This window comes from Falco punctatus, assembly GCF_963210335.1.
Source record: "Falco punctatus genome assembly, chromosome: 7".
Classification (NCBI taxonomy): domain Eukaryota; kingdom Metazoa; phylum Chordata; class Aves; order Falconiformes; family Falconidae; genus Falco; species Falco punctatus.
The window spans coordinates 62,394,819-62,416,549 of NC_137587.1; the positions used below are offsets into that span (position 1 = coordinate 62,394,819).

The 21,731-nt window shown below is 44.5% G+C and overlaps 1 protein-coding gene across 1 annotated transcript in view; it reads right to left on the reverse strand.

The window, feature by feature from the left end:
- The window catches only part of AGBL1 (AGBL carboxypeptidase 1), a 465,261-nt gene that overhangs the window by 392,349 nt on the left and 51,181 nt on the right, over positions 1-21,731 (reverse strand). Inside the window, exons 2-5 of the mRNA XM_080396228.1 lie at positions 18,399-18,462; positions 16,975-17,121; positions 14,816-14,947; positions 12,624-12,717 (exon numbers count right to left, since the gene is read on the reverse strand). Coding sequence (XP_080252354.1) covers positions 12,624-12,717; positions 14,816-14,947; positions 16,975-17,121; positions 18,399-18,462 — 437 coding nt within the window. The remainder of the gene's footprint in view (positions 1-12,623; positions 12,718-14,815; positions 14,948-16,974; positions 17,122-18,398; positions 18,463-21,731) is intronic.

Consider the following 21,731-nt stretch of genomic DNA (forward strand, 5'->3'; position numbering starts at 1 on the left):
TGTCACCCATTTCCTCCTGTTTTCCAGCTATCCCCACTTCTCATCTCTTCCAATGATTGTGTTTCCTCAGATACATGCTTAGCCCTTCAGCACCAAATTTACTGTGAATTGGGCACTTGACAGTTTGATGGTCCAAACCGCCCCTGCCAAATGCGAACACGCTTGGGAATACTGGGATCTTCGTTTGTAAGCTGTGTGTGTACGCAATACTGAGCTTGACTGGTACTATTAAATCAGTCTCAAATTGAAAACAATGCATAAACATGCTTGAAAAACACAAAGTAGCAATCTCTTAGATTCATGTTAGGCATCTTGACCTGAATTTAAAAGGCATTTTTCCATCTACACATGCAGCTAACACTCAGCAGGACTTTTCAAAGCCTCTTTGTATATTCAGGACAGAAGTACCTTTTGACTATGAGTTAAGGCCTTTAACCTGCTGAGAGGGTTTCTGCCATGGTTACATTCCCTTTGATCTTTGCATATCTAAATATCTCTGAAAATCCAGACATCCATTCAGAAAACTCAGTCCTCACTGATCCAAGTCCCTTCAGTCAACACCAATAGGCAGTTTATAAGAAATTTTTCAAATCCATCTCATATGCAAAAGAAATGCCAGTTTTATCCACTGTGTGTTGCCAAAACAGAGGACTGCAAAACACATGTAGAATGGTGCTAGAAACATATAGTACTGACTAGTTTTGCCACAGGCAAGTACAGCAAGCATGAAGTCTTTGGGAAAATAGATGTTGCAATTGCAGAGCAGGGAGGAAAGCTTATTAACTTGCCTGGGACTTTCAATAAAGGTTTAGCAGAAAAAAGCCATCCTGCTATTCACCTCCATCCAACAATTCCATGGTTTCTGTCTCACTTGACATGTGGGAAGGGGAAATGGGGATACTGGTGTATTGTGTAGTATACGCACAGAAATACGTCTTTGCAGGAAAAAGAGCCAAGGTGCGGAAAGCAAACAGCATCCACACTGCCCTGCACCAGCTTTGTGGAGGTAAGAGCTCCAAACCGTGACAGGAAAGGCAGAAGGGTCATCTGAGGACACATGACCAAGTTCAAACTAAATAGGATAGATGTCATAAATGAGGATGCATCTTCTGCAGGAGCTATCTGGTGATGGTGGCTCAGCCTACTTGCCAAAAGGCTACAGCTGCCAACAGCAGCAGATGCACCACCATTCCAACACCTGCTGTGAATTTGTCCTTGTCCTGTCCTCATCTCTGCAGCTGAGGCAGGACAGCAGTAGAACATCTTACTGCAGGGAAGGCAACCTGCAGGCTGCAGGTCAAAGATGAGGCTCTCTGCAACACAGTACTTCCAGATACTTAGCGTTTCAAAGAACAAAGATGGACTATATAAGATGGCAGTGGGAATGTTATAGGCAGGGGTCCTGAGAAAGAAAGAGAAGTACATGTAGTTTAGTAACTGAACTACGCCCAAGCATCAGAGATAGAGCATTCTCAGCTAGATCACCTATGTTGCTTTCCATATAGCACTTCACCCAGCTGAGATTCAACATGCAGGCTGCATTAAAATGTTGGTAGGATGACTGTACTACCAGGGGCACCCAAAGCACAGCCACAGGTTCCATCCCTACATCTACAAGCAAGGAGATTTGAGAACAGGCAGTACGCACTAGCCTCGAGTGCAACACAGGTCACTACACCATCACAGAGCTTGCAAGGCTGGTTGCAAGCCAGCATCTGGCTGTTGTGGCTGCTCCAGCCAGGCACACACCAATCATATTTTTCAGTTACACATGTATAATCCTTTATGAAGCAATAAGCTGGTCACATCTTAGTGCTGGTGCCTGTTCTTCACAACGTTTAGCTAGAGGATTTAGAAGGAAGAAAAAGTCAGTAAACAAGCCAAAACGCAGCAAATAATGGGTCAAATTCTCTTGATATTTGCTGTTTGAAAGCTGCAATGTCACACTGGCATAACTGCAGGGGCTTTTTGAAGCAGTAATTTGCAAAAGCCTAAGCAATAAAAGTTAGGGGTTTGGGTTTTTTTTTCATTTCTCCTTTCATTGGAAAGCTTCCATCTTATATAATTGAGCCAAACTCTGGGATTTGAAAACACCATATCAAAGCCAAGGCTGGTAGAACTTGAGCTGTAAATATAAGGATGAAGCAATGGGGATAAATAATTTAAAAGCACAGTTAAAATTATGGGCATTATCAGGATGGTTCTTACCCGTGCCCTTGTTTTTTCTACACAGAAAAATCTGGAAGGTGGTGAAAGCTGGAATAAACACAAGCATGTAAGTGCAATTTAAAACAACAATGGAAAACAAGAAGGGAATTAAACCTTTGAGTAGACAGTGAGAGCTGTTGTGCCATTACAATGTACATCCTATGATCCACACAAAGCCCGAACTATATCCGTTTAACACAGAAGAGGAAAGAAACGCACAGAGTAGCTGAGCCAAAGATATGGGACAATTTTCTCTTTTCTGTTCTGCAATAGCCTGGCTGTGGCTGCAGCCTGACAGCAAAAGCTTGGTCTCGGAGCCTTGACCTTTCCAAAGGTTTACGCTTCAGGGGGAGTTTCCATTCCCAACCCCAGAGCTGCAGCCGTATGGGGAGTCAGCAGCCCTGCTCTTCCTCACCAGCCACTTCCCCAGGTTTTCAGGTTCTCCTCTCCTTGTTTCAAGCCCTGTCTCTGAACACATTCCAGAGCAGCTCAACTCTGGGTTTATTTACAGATTTTACTGGCATTGCTGCCATTCCAAGTGTTGCCCTGCAGATAAAGAGACTGAGAAAAGAACCCTGCCAGCGTCAGCAAGCCAGGGACCTGTGCTGCATCTGCAGCACCGCTGCTACAAAACCTTCTCTCGCTAACAAAACTCATTTCACCTGTGCTTGGTAAATACACTAGTATTTATAATTTCTCTTTTATTATCTATAATCAGTGTTCAATAATTACCCAAAAGAGCCTGAAAGAGACTGTGAAGACTTTGGAGCTCGCTCACTCTCTTCTGCCTGCTGGAAATGAGTCAGTTGTGTTGCCTCTGCATTGCTAAAACCATCTACCCTGCTGCTGGTAGCGGCTGCTGGTGCAGCTCCAACAGTGCTATCGGGACAGGGAATCCTGGGGTAGAGAGGCTGTTGCTAAGGGCTTTGACACCACATCATATAACTCTGCCCAGGGCAAGTCTAATCACTGTTGTGCTTTAAAAGCACTGATAGTTCTAGAGACTGGCTTACCCCTCACATGCCAGCATCGCCAGCACTGGGGGAGCTGGAAAAAACCCACAGCAGCCCCAGGAAATTTCTTAGGGCTGTGTGGCTTGCAGGGACAGCACCTGCCTGGGGCCAGCATCATGCAAAATTGTTGCTGTAGCCGCACTGTACTGAGGTTTCTGTTCACCGTTGTTTCCATCAAGTTTCCCTTTACCTTTGGATTGAAAGCTTTTGTGAGGAGGATTTCAGAGCCGCTTTCTACCCTCTTCATAAGGATAACAGGCTTCTGGGTGGGAGGAGAAACGACAATAAATCAAGCGAAAAGCAAAGGAGAGGAGATTCCTGGGCTGTCATATGCACTGACACACAAATGAGCGCCCTTAGCTTTATCTACTGGCTCTCTGGCCTCTATCAGAGATTTACATCATTACCCAACTCATTTATTTCAAAGGGAGGAATCTTTCTTTGCCTTCTTGACACAGGAAAATGGAAGCAGGTGAAGAGGTAGGGTGGATACCTGTTCATCACCTCTACAAGCCAATTCAGACAGGCTTTGCTTAGAAACCCCTTCCCTCCAGTCCCAGTCCTCCAGGGCTCTCTGGCTGATGCTTTCTGAAAGCTTTGGCACTTAACATCCACCCCAAGCATGCTTACAAGGTCACACAACCATGCTGCTCACTCTACTCTGCCTGTTCTGCACTCACTACACCTGCATCCTGCCTGAGCACAAACCTTCCACAGATTCACTACTGCTTTTCTCTCCCTTTTCTCATTCCCCCCATCTCTGTCCTCACTGAATGCCTTGGACACAGCTGACTACACCCTCACCGCCCTTAGGAGGGCATTAGAAAGGTGTGGGTCTCAGTGTATGTATTGAGCATATAAAAAGCCTGACCCAAGGCAACCCGTGCACAGTAACACACTGTGTCTCAGATCAGCACTTCAGACATGAGATCTTTTGTCTTCTGCCGTTAGACTTTTCTCCTTCTTTACCCTTATAGCCCTACCATCACTGGCAAAAGCCTCCCCTCTGCACCTCCAGACCTGGAGCAGCTTGCCCGCTCTTCATCTCACAGATAGCCCATCAACTTCCAGAAGTCCTCCCAAATCCTTCATTTCTTCCTAGGTTGCATATTATTTTGTAATCCTTCTAGCTCTGGTCTCACTTGTCTTTGTTTTGATTTATTCCACTCTGTTCCGTCGGTGCTGCTTACAAAATGCCTAGCGTAACCAGTACGTGCCAGCCTTGACCTATCCTCCTGTGGCACTGTCACACTCAGCTGCAAGGAATCACGGTGAATATTAACAATTCATTTAACTCTGGGAAATGCTCTGAGATGCAACTAGTTTATGAAATTAGGTCCTACCTCCCATTTGGATGGGAGCAACAGTGGTTTCCCCAGCTACGTGGGCGATACATCTCACAGAGAGCTTTTAAGAGGCAATGCGACTGCAGTGCAGCGAAGCACCCAAGTGTTAGCTTTAATCTAGTTAGCACAGACACCAGCAGCGAGACAGATACAGCAACATGAACAATGCTCCCAGACTGGATAATATGTCCTAAGAAGCTTGGGTAGCCCACACTGGAAGCCCTGCTGCAAGCCTTAACAGTTGTTAGCAGAATAAGGTAAATAAAACCTAGGGCGGAGAGAATTTCCCACCCAAGGAGCACAGAGTCACCTGCAGTATAGATATACCCAAAGCCATCACGTGAGGTCGGCCACAAATTGCATCTGCCATAGCCACTGGGTGTGGAAAGTCAAGAACCTGAGAACAGCAGCAACTTGCCCTCATACCATCTTTCCAAATATAACCTGCTAGCTCGCAGTGGAAGAAATAATGGGCAAGCAAAGAAAGACCTTAGACTGAAAGCATTGTTTCTTTTCCAGACTGTTACCTCTACCTGAATTAATGTAAAACATAAGCTAGACCTAAAAGAAAAAAAACCCCAAAGATCTCTTTCCAAATAACAGTCTCACTAAGTGGGTCCATTTATAAACCACTTCCTCCCTTCCCATGACATGCCGTTAAGCTCAGAAGTGGATTTCTCTTTATATAGTGTTCATTCACCAATCTTTTATGCCACGGAGGTGGGTGGATTTGTCCTTAATCTTGCCATTCCAGAGGCTACCAAGAGATGGCACCAGGGTTTCTGTATGCAACGTGTTTACCCAGCCGTCTGGAACAACCTTGCTACTCCTCTCTGCCTCATCAACTCTTCATCTATTTTCAAATCTCATGTGAAAGCACCTCTTTCTCCTTTGCCTCTGCCTCTTAATTTTTCAATTTCTCTCATCTGCTGCTATTAACGGTACAATGGCAGTAAAGTATAATTCTGAAATGCAACTCTATTTACTCTGCAAAGCAGCCCTGAGATACCATCAGTCTGAAATGAGATTTTCTAACTTATTATTAATATTAGAACAGGTCAATCTTTGAGAGAAACCATACAGACCATAGAAAGAACAGAGGAGAGGAAACTGCATAAAACTGGGACACCTTTGCCTCCAAGATAATTTCTTCTATTACAATGGCTCATTGCATTAAATTTGAAGACTAGGCTTTACTTACTTATCTCAGTGATGGAGACATGTCTGCTCCATGTTATCTGAGATATTGGTCAAGTTGAAAAGATGCTTGATATACACAAGAATTTTAAAGACAACCCTTTTCCCCTTGTTGATGATGGCATCATCTCATTCAGAACACTATTTACCAGTTTTATTTAGCAGGAATTCTAGGCTAAATCCCATATAGATCAAGGCCAGATGGGAAGCATGTCATTTAGTTGTGACATAGCTCAAAAGAAAATTTCAGCCCCTCCTGTGCATTTTCTACAGGGATCAAATGAACCAAACAGAAATTTGAGAATAAGCAGGCACTAAACATTGATTAATTCTGACCACATTCCAATAGAATCATGTGTTACTTTCCAATTAAATATCCAAACCACTCAACACGATTAATGGCAAAACACAGACTAACAAGTGGAATTAAGGATGATTTGCTTTTGATGTCCTATCAGGAACCATTGCCAAATAAACAAAGGCATAAAGCTGTATGTGGAGCATTTCTCAAAAAGAAGCAGTCACAACAGCTCCCGTATCAGATTGCAGAGGAACTAATCACCATGTTGGTCTGTCGAGTTTCCTCTCATTCCCAAAATATTGGCTGGCAGTGACCATGCAACATGTTCTTCTGTTCAAGCAGGAAGCAGCTGAAAGTTTAGGACAATCCAGGAGATGGAACTGTAACAAATGTATATGGTGGTCTACCAGCAAGAAGTTACCCAGCATTAAGCCTGAGGAAATTCTTAACAGCCTGTGCTGGGTCTAGGTCGCATTTGCAATTAGATCTCTTCCATTCGTCTTTCCATCCTTCTTAACGGAAGACGTAAGTCTAGTATTCAGGTCATCCCTGCTACACATCTCCTCTTTTTCTTTGTCTAAAAGAGACATAGCCCACTGCTGTTCCAATTTCTTCTGCTGTTGTTAAGGTCACAGGAGGTCACTTTTACAAGTATTTGCCGATGTGGCAGCTTGGTCACTTTTCAACACTATGGGCTCAACACTTACATTTTATCTTGCATGAAAAGCACCAGTTCCAAGGTGAGAAAACAGAATCTCAGCTGTGTGCAAATAGGTTTTATAGAAAAGCAGAGTAATACATATATATATAAATGTATAGTCGTATATTGACTATATATTCATATAGTCAACACCTATTTTGAAACTATATACAGCCTCTTAACTTATATTTTCAGCATTTCCAGGGCTTTCATATTCCCCTTGGTCAATCTGACACAACGTCTGATTAAATAGGGACCCATCAGAACTGGGCTTTTAGCTTTAGATGTGCCTTCTTGATCACCTTGACATTCCTCTCTTCGCTTGCACAAGCTCTGCTTTCAGTGCTTCAGTAAAAATCTTTTCAGCTCACATTGTGACAGAAGCATGTAACACAGGAACCACTGCCCAGCCACGGCAACAGTGTCATGGTTATTCTTGCACATTTCAGGTTCACGAGTCACTCCCCACCTCAGATCGCCCCTGAGCGCACATCACCAAAGACAAGGCACCTGGTGCTCTTATTTCCTCCTGCGTTTTGAGCCCTGACGCTAGCTGGGGAGGACTGCGTTTTCCACATCTCTCTCAGCAACCATCTACCTGAGCCCACCTTAAACGCTCATCACGCTGCTTCCAAGCTAACCCCTCCAGACTCAGCCTCCACTCAGCAGAGAGAAATAAATGCTTCCAAGCCACCTGAAGCTTCTAGAGGCAAACATTTGATACAGGGGAAGAAAACTTGCTTCTTTTCTCCTTTAGCATGTGAGGAGTCCAGATATCCACCCCGGATGGAATAGAGTTACACAAGAGGATTTCCTTCCTTTAATGGAAAGAAAGATTATGGGCAAGGGTCTGCAGAGCTGGGACCATTCAATCAGCACCAAACATAAGAAGAATTGCGATCAAATGTCAGAAGTGGGCAATGCTGGACATGAGCAAAAGCAGATAATTTCTGCATATCACATTTTTGAGTGAATTCATTTGGCACCATTCCCAGACCTTTTTTATTCACTTTCCACTTTTAATTAAGTAGTCAAACTTTACTGGAACAGCCCAGAGTAGAAAGCCAAGGTTTGTGAATGCTCACAGAAGGAGAGGTTTAATTCTGACAAATACTCATTCTTGCGGCAATCTCTCATATGAGGTTTATGCAAACACTCACCATTAGCCAGCTCTGCACAGTGTGGTAAATAGATGTACTCACAAAAAGCTTTGAGAAACAAAGACATTTTAAAAGACTTTCTAAATTGCTTTTAATAAAACTGCAGAAATAAGACTGCCTGCCAACCTTTTAACAGAAAAAATATAACAATGGAGGCAACAACCCAGACACAGGTCACACCATCATTTGCTATTTTCTAAAAGACAGATCTTCCACATAGGAAGGAATCATAAATTCTGGGGGGTTATTTTGACTCACTTTGATAAACTGCATTCAGCTTGAGTAGTCCTAGAAGAGGCCAGCACAACACGTAGCCACGGACAACACAGAGCCTCCAGCGCCGTTGGCCTCATGTGCCAGCAGCCTGGGGAGGATACCTGATGCTTGGCCATGTGGAGACAGCATCCTACAGAAGGGACCCAGCTCCTGGTTGGCCAAAGGAAAAAAAAAAAAAAAAAAAAAATCTACCACTGTAACAATCTGCGTCCAGCTGCTCACAACACATCCAAAAATCTCACAGAACAAGTAAGTTGGGAAAACAGCGAGGGTGTTGAAAGGGATGACACTGGAAAGCAAGAGAAGGTTAGAAGATATGGAACATACGGGGAATAAAAAAGGTGAAAGGAGCAGGGGCCATTGCACTGTGTGGGACATCAGGGATGTTGCATTAGAGAAGGTGTTGATGGAGTGAAGATTTCAGTGTCACACACACTCGCATCAGATATCCCAGCTACTGGCATAAACAGAACATCACCTTGCTTTATTTTACACCGTCCCTATAAAAGGTATCAGAAAACTTTCTCTGCAGCACAGCATTATGAGAGATGAGCAAGACAGCCTGAAGTCTCCATCTCTTGGATTTCACAGTGCTTAAGAGTTCTCTAAACCTCAGCGAGTTTCACAATTTTTTCGTATGTCTCTTACTTCAGATATGGGTTGTCCTGGGGAGATCCATACAGTCATGGCACCAGCAACCTGAAGACCTCAAATGCCCAACTAAGACCAATAAAGTCCATGAGTCACAGTCTCAGGGGAATCAGAGCTACTTGGCATGCACCCAGAGAAGGTCAATTGGAGCATGGGAGACTATTTCTAAATAACCCAGAGCTTTGCCACTGCAAAAAATAAATAGGACTATGTATCTTGTTTCCACATCTTAGCTGGCTAAATAAATAGTTCTCATAGTGCACTCTCCAGGGCAGATTCTTAAAGTGACCTTGGTCCTGCTGCTGCCCAGAACAGGAGAATGCGGGTGTATCCACAAGAGAAGTGCTGCCTTTCCAATGCCGTATTCCTGGCAGCTGATCAAAGAACAGGGATAATCTCAGCCCCCACAGCTGCCAGCTGTTCCTACCCAGCAGGAAGGCAAACAATGGTGGCACATAGTTACGAAATGGAGAGAAGGTATCAAGAGCAAATACAAAAGGAGGATCAGAGGCTTGCTGGGAGGACATGGGAGTTTTCCTCCGTAGGCAGGTTACAGATAAGTGTTTTCTTCAAGTTCTGTCCAGATGACCAAGACAAAGCAGATGTTTTTGTCACCAGCTAACTACGCAAAATAACCCGCTGCAGATTTCAGCAGAGCCACAGCAACTTTGGAAGAGCCACACCAGTGTCAGATGACCAGGAGCACATGCTGAACTAGACAAAGCACATGACCCCTTTTTATTTCTTTCTCCCCATCTCAAAAAACAAGTACATAATCTTCCTCCCCCAGTCACCCTACAAGTTATTAACTAAAACAGCTCAGAGGAAAACACGACATTTTCCCATGCACCCACCTCCATTTTCTGATGAATTCTAAAGACGCCCAGGAATTTCAGACCATAGCTATCCCAGGCATTCACTAATACTGGGAAAAAAGATTTGTAACCCACCCTACATCCCAGACTAGTAGTCTCAGGACTTAAATTCTTACCAGTGACACCTCTTGAAACCACTGTTCCCCAGTGAGAAGAGTGTTTCCAAACAGACTGCAAGCAAGTACAAACCCTACCAAATAATAAGAGACTAGTGCCTTTAAATAGGTTGCAAGCCTTTTTTTGAAATAGAACAGGTTTGTGTGCTTCTTCTGATATAAACCAGCCTGTCTCCACTGAGCCATTGACCTTCTCAGCTGCTTCTAGTTATTAAATGAAACAAGCGGCTCTGAGCACTAGGCAGGCCAGCTGAGTGTCTACCAGGCTTCAGCTGATTTATGGCTCTTGCTCGTTAAACCAAGTGTAGGTGGGGACCACATCACCTTTTTCTGTGAGCTGGGTCCCAGGAAAGATTTTATCTTCCATTTGCATACAAAAATATGCTTTAAGAACACAAATATCTTAAGGAAAAAAAGGAAATTGGGAAACTGAAGTAGCAATGAGGATGCTGAGGTAGGCAATGATTAATGTATAACATACCTTTCCCCAAAGGGAAAATAAATCCAAACTTTTCAGCTGTAAATAAAATGGCCTATTAGAAATAAAACTGGAGTTTTATCGAGGGGAAATTTTGAGTTTGCACTTTCTGCGGGGGGTGTGTATGTCCCAAGTGGAAAAAAAGGTCCATTGAGGAGTTCAAAACAATTCTTCTACAATCAGATAAAAGAAAGAAAAACCCAGATATTGCACGTTAACAACCTGGAATCATTGAAATAAAAAGCAGTGTGTTTCTTTGAAGGGTATTTCTTTCCCTTTCTGCTAAGAAATGAGTATTCTAGACCACTTTAGAGCCTATGTTACAACAGCCCTCAGCAGCACTAGCTGCATTTCCAAATGAATCTCAGCAAAAAGCCAGGCTGGAAATGCGTGACAGATACCAAGTTTTCTACTTCCCTCAGAGGAAACAGCGAGTGCAAAAGGCAGCTTTGCACAAAATTCTTCTAAAAAACCTTTATACAGCCAGCCCCATTGCTTAACAGAGAACAGATACAGGCCCAAGTCCCATTACACACAGATCCTGGCCCATGAGGCTATCACAGCAGTAGAGCTAACGCTAGTTTAATCACAGCCAACACTTCCACAGGAAGGGAACTAGGGAATCGAGTCGAATTTGCTTTCCTGGTTAACCCAGCTCTGGGTCTAACTCATCCTGGGCATCCCTGTCATACATAAAGAGTTGTCTGGACTCCCTGACTCTTAAAGATTGAAGTTATAACATGAGGTCTGAGGGTTATCTTACAAGGTGCTCAGATATCCTAGGAATAATATCCTAGCAATAATATTCTAGTAATAATATTATTTGGGTTGGGTTGGGTAGTGTCCAAACCCCCTTGTAGGAAACATCCTGATACTATGCTTTTGGACAGACCATGCAGAAGAACCACAGGTACTCTGCCTAAGAGAGAACTGAAGCTGTGAAGCAGTTCCAGGTGCTTAACACTATACTAGAGAGCCAAAAATGCAGGCAAAATGGAGCTGGCTTCCATTAACAAGGCAGCTGCAGGAAGCTGTGCATCTGCTGGGCCCACTCAGTATCTTATTTAGCAAAGTAAACCGCTAAATTTTTTTTTATAGCCCCAGACATGTAGGCAGAACTGGAAGAATGCTGCATTTAGCAAATAACAGTACCATGTGTTGACACGCAAGTTCATCACTTGCGGCTAGTGGAAATTAATTCAAATTGCTTCCCATGCAAAGTATTGTGTAACTGGCGGTACTGGAAGAACTGGTACCAGCCCTTGATGGTAACAGCAGGATGGACATTGTGTACTAGTGCCCTTATACAGAGTGACTGACCCCTAGTTCAACCATAGCTAAGCAAGTACCGGTCAAACTGTTGTGCCATGTCTGTCCATCCAATTCTCACCTACATGCTCAATCTAAAGCTACTTCCTCAGTAATCAGCTGCCATGAGTCGTGTCAGGTCCACGCAGAAGCCCAAACTGACTGAATGTTGCCACGTCCTTGCTGAGATGTGCATGAACAAGTGGGGACTATGTGCTCCACAAGGCATTCCGTGTCTAAGCAGGAGAGCTGGCAGGTTCTGTGTTGCTTAAGCAAATGGGACTGTGTGGGCACAGCTCATAGCAGTAAATTCTGCCTCCTGTTTGTAATGAGCAAGCCCCAAAAAATGTGTTATGACCTTCTGTGGATGTTTTCTATGTTACAAAGTTTGCCTTGAAAGACATCTGAGGAAGTGGTCAGAATGGACAATTCGGGGACTAATGTTCAGCGTTAAGGTGTAGATATAAAAGGGACTTGCTGTCTTCAGAAAAAAAACTATTTGAAATATTTGGGATGGGCTTTAAAACAGACCTAGATTAATCCTGCCAAGAACTGTCACACTTCAAAAATATCACGATGACCTGGTCACAACTGTCTGCAAAAGAAAGATGAGGCACCACTGCCACGATGCCACTGTACCTGTCCCCAGACCAGTGGTGGCAGCAGGCTCTTGCTAAGGGGTAGGCAGAGCAGTTTGTCTGCTGCCAGTACATGCTTCTCAAAATCCAGTCCTTATTGGGTGATACCTTGCAATCAAACTGCCATCACTGTATAGGGTACGCTACAAATCAATGGCCACCAGCATGAATTGTATGATGAATCACAGTATTAACGTGTCCTTCAGGGAACTATTTCTGCCTCTTAAAAAACCCTGCAGATTTAACGTGAATGGAAATCGGGCATCCGTTTCTGATTTCTTTGCCTCTTCAAGTGGAACCAAAATTTTATTTCTTGCTGTCCTGGAAAGATGAGTTCCCTTGAGGCTACCGCCTACCTGACTGTCCTGACGTGTCTCTTGCTGTAGGGGGTGATGACTTTGAAAAGCAACTCCATGGCTCCATTGATGCCAAGCGTAGTTCCTGTGGTAACTGAGCCAATAAAAGAGAAAAGCAGTCAGATCTGAAGCAGGTGGTCTGCAATATTGTGTTTAGAGGTGATGTGGAGAAGGGGGTAGCTGCCCCTGTGGCAATGAGCAGATTCTCTGGGCTCCCAGCTGGGTTTCAGAGGTCACTTTACAAGCACAGAAGCTGAAGCACAAAACTGTGGACACAACCTGAGACAAGATCAGATGCAAAAGCAGTCTTGCAGTTCTTCCCTGAGTTCCCAAAGCCCCTTTTCCTGTAAAAATTTTACTTACCAGAGGACAAATCACAGTTAAATATGTAATAAACTGTTAAATAGTAAATCCCAGCAAAATGACAGGGCTCAAATTCATCCCACATTTCCCACGGGCAACTCCATGAGGACAGCTTATTTCACAGGGGCATGGAGGGCAGAGTTTTTCTTTCCGTGCTATTATTCAGCAGTATGGAAGGGGCTTTCAGCAACCTGGGCTGGTGGGAGGTGTCCCTGTCCATGGCAGGGGTCTTGGAACTAGGTGGTCTTTAAGATCCCTTCTGACTCAAACCGTTCTATGATTCTGTAGTTTTGGGGGTCAGGAGTATTTCTGAATGCAGTTTAATTTCGGCTAGGCCATTCAAGCTATTACCTTTAACACAACTGGTTGCAGAGATTGTGAAGGGAGTAACCCAGAGCAAAGAACCGATGATGTGTGTGACAAGGAGTCATCTTTTCTGCTTTCATAACTAAGCGCTCTCAGATTTTATATGCTTCTGGATCCTTTTTAGTTCCACCCCATAAAAATAAGGTTGGGAGTATGTAATCTCCTGGTTTGGTACCACATCCACACAGATCTACACCTGACCTCTCCCATTGCTTCCCAGCTGGGCCACAGAGCCCCCAAAGTCAGCGTTACCTCTGGAGGGGGAAGCACATCTGGAGAATGCTGGATATACCTGGAGAGGGACAGAGACGCTCCAGCAAAGGAGCAGAGGTGGTGTTCTGGCGTCTGAGATTAACAGCAAGGAGGCCAGGCTGCAGTGTGCATCCTAAAACCTCTGCAACAACTGCAGCTGAGCTGAGATGCAGGTGCACTGAAGCAGGGAGCAGGGACGTGTGCAGATTATTTTGGGTGGGAGGCAGCGCAGGGTCACTACACAGCTGTGAAACCCAAATAAAGGCACGTTTCAGCTTCTGGCCTTGGCTGCATTTTCCGTTACACTCAGCCTTTCAAATACTGCTTATCACAGGGAGAGGGCTTGAATGTTGAGGCTTGGCTGCTTGCCTGAGAAAGTCCATTGCATGAAGCTAGCTCCCGTACTGATAGAAGGGACCTGCAGGGCTGGGCGCCAGGAGTGCTAAATCTTAGGATGCATATAGCAGACTGCAGACAGGATGGCCGTCAAGAATTATCTGCCGGGTGAGGGATGTGGGGAAGAAGAGGAAAGAGTCAGAGTCAGCAAAGAGAAATTTGTGCTGACAAATGCAGTGCTCTATAGCCGGGCAAGCCTGTATGAATCTGTACTGATCCTGGGAGAGAATACTGGAAATCCCATCGCTTGAATCATTTAATATGAGGGCATTGCCAAGCAAGAAAGGCTGGGACAGTGCATGGGGTGGGCGATAGGGGGGATACTAGGTGGAAGACCAGGATCTAATATGTAATTCCTGAGGGACCTTGAACGGGTAGCTAATTTCTCTCTCCTTGTTTCTCCACCTGTATTTTCCTTCCTTGGGAGCTGCTCTGAGGATCAATACAATCAACAACAGTGAGCCATTAGGCTGTTATGGTAATGGGAACTGCATAGAGACTTAACGTACCCAAGTCTCAAAGCAAAGGAATTGACTCCCTGTATTCTAGAATAGGAGAACACTGCCGTTAATATTTTTCTCTACAGTGCTTTTATTTTCATAGTCCATAGATGAAATACACTGTAAAGGCTGTATAGCCCCCGTGGGGACCACCTCTTTCTATGGTCGTTCTGGCTTTTGTGCCTGATTCTGTATATTAACAGTGCATTCAGGCAGTAACCTTAATCAGGAATGATGTTTCTTTGCACTGAAATGAGTAAACAAGAACTCTGACAGTTGTCACAGAGAGGAAAAGAGGAAAATGCAGGAACTCACCGTTAGAAGCACAAACCCGCAGGACCCAGAGGCAGTGGATGAGGCGCAGGTGGTGACCCAGGTTTCTCCTTATGAGGCTCAGTATTATATCAGTTGCTTCTGCCTTCTGCACTTTCAGCCCAAACTTCCTATCTGTGAAAAGCAAATAACTATTACAAAGACCAGATCTCTGCAGCAGCGCTGATAAACATATTTGCACCCAATCTTATAAATCAAGATCTCATATAACAAATGCATTCAAATGTATCAATGAGTTAGATCAACATTATTCTCACTGAAAACAGGAAAAAAAACCAAAAGCATCGAGTCCCTCAGGCATGTCAGCTGCAACGCCCAGCTTGGTGTCATCTGCAAATTTTCTGAGGGTGCATTCGATCCCACTGTCTATGACATTGACAAAGATATTTGACAGTACTGGTCCCAATACAGACCCCTGAGGGACACCACTTGTCACTGATCTCCATCCAGACATTGAACCATTGACCGCTACCCTCTGGGTGCAACCATCCAGCCAATTCCTTTTCCACTGAATAGGTCATCCATCAAGTCCATATGTCTCCAATTTAGAGAGGAGAACGTTGTGGGGGACAGTGTCAATGGTGTTACAGAAGTCCATAGATGACATCCTTATCTCTTCCCTTGTCCACTGATCATAGAAGGCCACTAGGTTGGCAAGACTTGCCCTTGGTGAAGCCATGCTGGCTGAGTCAGATCACCTTCCTGTGCTCCCTTTGCCTTAAACTAGCTTCTAGGAGGCTCTGTTCCATGATATTGCCAGGCACAGGGGTGAGCCTGAGAGGCTGGTAGTCCCCAGGGTCCTCCTTTCTACCCTTTTTAGCAATGGGTGCAGTGTTTCCCTTTTTCCAGTCACCAGGGACTTCACCTGACTGCCACGACTTTTCAAATATCATGGAGAGTGGCTTGGCAACTATATCAGCCAATTCCTTCAGGATTCTGGGATGTATCTCATCAGGTCCCATAGACTTACGTATGCTTGTGTTCCTCAGGTAGTCTTGAACCTCATCTTCTCTTACAGTGGAGGGACTTTCCTCTGCCTTGATGTCCATCCACTCAAGAGGTGTGGGAATGGATGTGGCCAGTGAAGGCTGAGGCAAAAGTGTTGTTGAGTTTGGCTCAGCTGCACCTTGGCCTTCCTGAGCCCATCCCTACGTAACTGGACAATGTCCCTGTACTCTTCCCAGCATACCTGACACTGCTTCCACTGCCTGTGCATTTCCTTCTTGCTCTTTAGTTTGACCAGCAGGTCTTGACTCAGCCATGCCAGTCTCTTGCCTCCCTTTCCCAATTCTTACATATGTGGATTGAGAGCTCTTGTACTCTACGGAAAGTGTCCTTAAAGAACTGCCAGCTCTGTTCTCCCTTATCCCTGAGGGCAGTTTCCCAGGGGCCCCTATTGACTAATTCCTGCAACAGCTGGAAGTTTGTTTTCCTAAAATCCAGGGTCCTGGCTTTGCCTTTCCCATACCCCTCAGGACTGTGAAATCTACCAGTACGTGATCACTGCCAATCTTGACATGCACCGCAGCACGGTGGCTTTCAACTCCTCCTGTTTGTTGCCCATGCTGCATGCATTGGTGTAGAGGCACTTCAGCTGGGCTGTCAGCCCTGTCACCTTTTTTCCTTTGAGGTATTTCATCAGTGTTTCCCTGTTGGCCCCGTTACCTCAGGAGCCCATGGGTCACCTCTGTAAGACTTCAGGTGTGCTTCAGTGTACCCAGCACGTCTTGGAGCAACAGGCTGAGGGCCCTTGCTAGCATCCCATCCCTCTAACCTTGACATGTTGGCCCACAGCTTGTCATGGGCTGGTGTGATAATATCCCCTCACCCTTCAAGTCTAGTTTAGAGGTCTGTCAATCAGGAAACATCAAGTAAATTTTCTTCTGGGAGGACTTTTAGCCACAAGGACAACCCAAAGCAGAACAGGGGTGAAAGCTGTGTTTAGAAACAGCTCTACGCACAGATACACCCTCCCTGTCCTGTCCCAGGATCTCTACCTGGCCAAACCACAGACAAGCAGCACACCCCCGACAAATAAACTCACAGCTGTCTATCAGGCACTTCCCAGCGCTGATTACTGCTGGGGCCATCCATTAGTTTTGAGCCCCCCACCCAAAGAGCCCCCCACGGCTCAGCAGTACCTCGCTGGCCGACCCTGGCCAGCAGGCGAAGCAGGGGCAGGAGGGTGCTGAGGTCGGGCGGCTCGGTCCGGGCAGCGGCAGCGAGAGCCTGCAGCAGCGCCTCGCTGCCCCCTTTGCTGATCACGTACTGAATCCTCCGGCCGGTCCCTGGGGAAAAGAGGAGAGACTCTGCTCAGGGCATCCTTTCCTTGAGCCGCTGCTGTTGCAAACCCTCACCCCGTATGGAGCACACAAAGCTCCCATGACCTTCCAACGATGTTTTGCAGCTATAAACCCAAGGGCATCTGCTGAACTGATCGTGAATCTCAGGTGCCCCTGGACTAGAGGCATGGCTAATGGCTGCATGGTGAAACTGTGCACGCTACTGCCTCTTGCTCTGGCAGTCATTATCTTTACAAACCCACGTCCTGCAGTTTTTCATTGTGCATTGAAATGCAACAGAGAGGAATAAGCAGAGACACCAACAGGTTTCAAAGGAGCAGAAGGCTCAGTGATCTTTTCTTAGATACTGGAAATTAAACAAGCAAAGGACTAAAGCTGCAACGGGCTTTTGCCAAATGAAAAGGAATCCTAGGGAAGCTTTGGAGACAGATTTCAAACAAATCCAGGTATCCAAAGAAACCACACGCTAATCCTGCGAGCCCTACTGTGTCAACAAACATTGATCCGTGGGCAACTTCAGCTGCAACTTCAGGCTGCATGGATGGAGGAAGCCGCAGGCTCAGCTCCTGGTGGGTGACAGCACTTCCTACCTCCCAGGCAGGGAGCCCATCCCGCTAGTGGGAACAGCACTGCAGGGCGTCGGAAGAGGGGCACCGCGATGTCTGCGGTGGGCTCAGACCAGCTCTCACCACTGCAGCCCCCGCAGCCCAGCTCACGGGGTTGAGAATTGTTTAGCAAATGACACTTCTGAGGTGGAGCAGGAAGGAAAAGAAACTCCTTTTTTTTTTTTTTTCCCCCCCAGTTCTTCTGCCAATTCATTTATTTTTTCATGTGGCTCAGGCACAGGCAGCGACGTGCTTTTCCTGTAGCCCTGAGGTGGAGGTGCCTGCTGCGGAGATGCTGAGCTCTCTCCATCAGAGTCCTTGTGCCCTGGGAAGCCAGGCTCCTCTCCCTGTCCCACAGCCCTCTCTCCAATGGCACTGGTGAACATTCCCAGCGGCTGACTGCCAGAGTTTATGAAATACTTTGAAACTCATGGGCATCTTTTAAGCAAAAAAATAAAACTGAGACTCTCTCTGAATCTTTTTTTTTCCTTTAACCTACTAAAAAAGCTCAGTTTTTCCAAACACAGGAGTAAAGACTGCTGATCTATGGACACAATTCCTGTTCTCTTCACCTTGCAAACATCTGGCCAAGTTTATGCAGGTATGAATTCCCTGCCCTAGCCCACAGGCATTGCCTCAGACAGTTTGCTTCCTTACCCAGAGAGAGCAGGTCAGTGAGGACACTAAGAACACTCAGGATGACATCCTTGTCACAGGAGCTCTGAAATGGAAACACACCAAATTTAGGGATCAGTTCAGAACAGCAAATTTCAGGCTACACAGGGTTGCACTGCATCATGCAATCTAGAGGCACAGAGATCCTTGTTTGATACTGAGTACTTTTTGTGCCATCTGGCCAGTGAAATGTGGAACCATATTGATAACACATTTTAAAAACCTCTGACAGACATACTGATCATACTACACAACATCCTTAAAATTATATATTCTTAGATAGTTCTTAGATTTAATAGACAGTAGCATTTCTGCAGGGTTTACATCTAAATTCTAAATTACATCTCTCTTTCTTGGTTTGGACTGCTACCTCAAAGTTGAGGAAATTCTGTATCACACAGAAATGACAGATGTGGGGTGTTCTTCCATGACAGCATCCCTTCTTACTGGGAGTTGAAGAACAATATCTTTAAACTATATTAATCTCATTTACAAGAAAATTCTCCCGTCTTTGCAGCTTTGCAGCTATAGCCACAAGGAAGCCTGGAATTTGGGGACCAGAAAGATGCCCTAAACTTATTTTTAATCAAGACCAAGTAACCATCACACCTTGACATCACACATTCTGCTTTAGATTCACTTTAAATTTTGCACTAGAGGAAAAATATATACTGTATTTGCAGAGAAGGAAACACATGATATCTACCACCCATGAGACACAAGACCCCTTCTTTAATCCTTTGACAACCAGATTTCACTGCTGCAACTGAAGAATTAATCACAATTCTGTATTGCTGTATGAGGGATTAGGGTTAAATTCTAGATGTCTTAGATTCTGTACAGATAAAATACAACACAGTACAAATTTCAAATATAATAGAAAACTGCATTTCTGTAGGCTTGGTCCTGAAGAACTTCAGGATCACATGAACTATAATGGAATCACTTTATCTCTCATTAAATTACTACAATAGGATAATATTTTACAAATAAATGGCTCCTATATTTCTGAATGTTGAAGTGCTTCAGCCACTTAACCTGCTAGTATGTATTCTAGATATATGGGATCATTTTACCAGCTGAATTGATTCGACCATTCTCTGACATATTTAACATTATGCAGCTGAATATTTAAGACAAGGAACTCAGAAGTAACACCTAGTAAAAAGAAATTCTAGAAAGAATATTGGGGAAATCTAATTCAGATCTATAATAATGACTATTATTGCAAATGGAGTTTTCTTTTCCAGTGGATCCCTGCTGAAGTCACAACATAAGCTGACACAGTGCTGATAATTATGTAGCTAGTTAGGGAGCTGCATATCATACCTCCTCCTCCTTTCTTATAGTTGGGGAGCATATGCATTTAGTGAGACATGGGAATGAAGCGAGAAAATGGCCAGTCTTCACAGTCAGAGCAGGTGACTGCCAGCTTGGAGAACCAGGTTTCCACTTCTGTTGCAGAACTCCCATAGGATGCTCAGCAGTTCCCTTCAACCAAAACTCGTTCTTTACTGGCAAATTATATGTGCTGTCTTCTGCATGTAATAATCTATATTACCGCTGAGTTTCCTAACTTCAACATCCTTAAAATTACATATTCTTAGATAAATTTTTAAAAATCATAATTATTAACAAAAACAAACTCCAAATCTCTGAAAAACAGAATTACTATCATGCTGGTTTTGGTCAATCACCAGCGCTGAGTGCTCAATACACATTTCATGCTGGCATGAGTGAGCAACAGGGACATGAGTATCAGCAGGGGAGTGAGATAAAAGAACAAGATGTGGTCAGGGGAAGGGGATGGAAGAAAGAGGAGTCAGGCAAGGACAAGAGATCGGAGCAAACAGTCGGAGAATCACTTCTGAAACAGGGGACTCAGGGGAGGAGGGTCTGTGAGCACTGCTGCCTTTCCAAAGACTCACCTTACTTCTGTTGTTAGCTAAAATCCACAGTAAAAGCACATCTCATCCCCATCTCAGAGCTGGCCCATGCCCAGAGCGAGAGCCTGCTGTTTCTATTCATCACTACATTAACTCAACAAGCAGAGATCTCTGCACTGAACATAAAAGTTCATCCCTTTTATGAACCATGTTGAAATCAAAAGGCTCGATATAATAGGATTACTGCTTCTTTCCAAGCCAAGACAAACAGAATACGTGGCTTTAAAGAAATCCAGTAACTCTTGGTTCACCAAGTATTGCCACCCTCACCTTACTGGAGGGGTGCAATTCATGTTGCTGGCTCGAGGGACCACACAGAGAGGAAAGTCTGCAGCAGGGTCTCAATACCATTACTTCTAGGTAACACATAGAGTTTTAGTCATATGTTAATCTTGCTAATTCATGTCTTTGTTCATTAGTCCCTAATCTAGAGCTGTCTCGAGTCTCCCAGAGCAAACAAAGAGCAATCAAAGCTCTCTTCCCAAGGGTTTCTTGGCATTTTTTAGCATAGGGACTTAATAGTCAGAGGCAGGCTGTCAGGAGTGATGAGTCTTCACCAAATTTACTGACTCCGGGAAGAGCTACGGCTCTCAGCACCTTTTTAAATATCAGGGTTGCCTAAATCAGACTGTCCTCTGGTTTTGTCTTGCTGCCTCTCAGTATCCCTTTCCTCTGTAGGTGGATGGATTACGCATTAAGGTTTCAGTAATGAAGTCTTCATTGATTTATGCTCCTATTACACTGGGTTGTTTATTTTAACTGATTGGATTGTGGGTTTCCTAAGCCATTAACACAAATAGTGATGACATAAGATATCCTCTGACTTTCCCTGCACTTTACCCAGAGACTCAGGCGAACAAAGAACTTGAGGCGACATGAAAGATCAACCTTTAAAATGTGCAAATTAGAGCTGGGTGATGTTGCCAAATACTTTACCTGAGTATTTACTCTTGATGTTTTAACACTAAAACTCCAACTGTGTTGGTGCCCCATTGCTTGTCTTCCTCCAGCACACTAGTGAGGGAATTGGATTACTTGTGTGTTTCCTGAAATGGTGGATAAAAGTGTAGTCCCATTACAAATTCTAAGATATTTCCCACTAACTTTGGTGGCACCACTGAATAATACAGAATAGTACAGAAGAACACAGCTCCAATTTATATAGCAAGACAACACAGAAAAACAACCCTGAAGTTGCTGTTGTCTTGCAAGATGGCAACTTGCCTGTTGAAAACAAAAAGCTCAGATTTTGACTAATTAGCTTGAGATTTTCAAAGTCATCAAAGATATTTGGACATTGAAATCTATTAGAATCAATTGTTTAAATTAATACTCATAGCAAACTGTGGATGAATCGTCAAAAAATTCA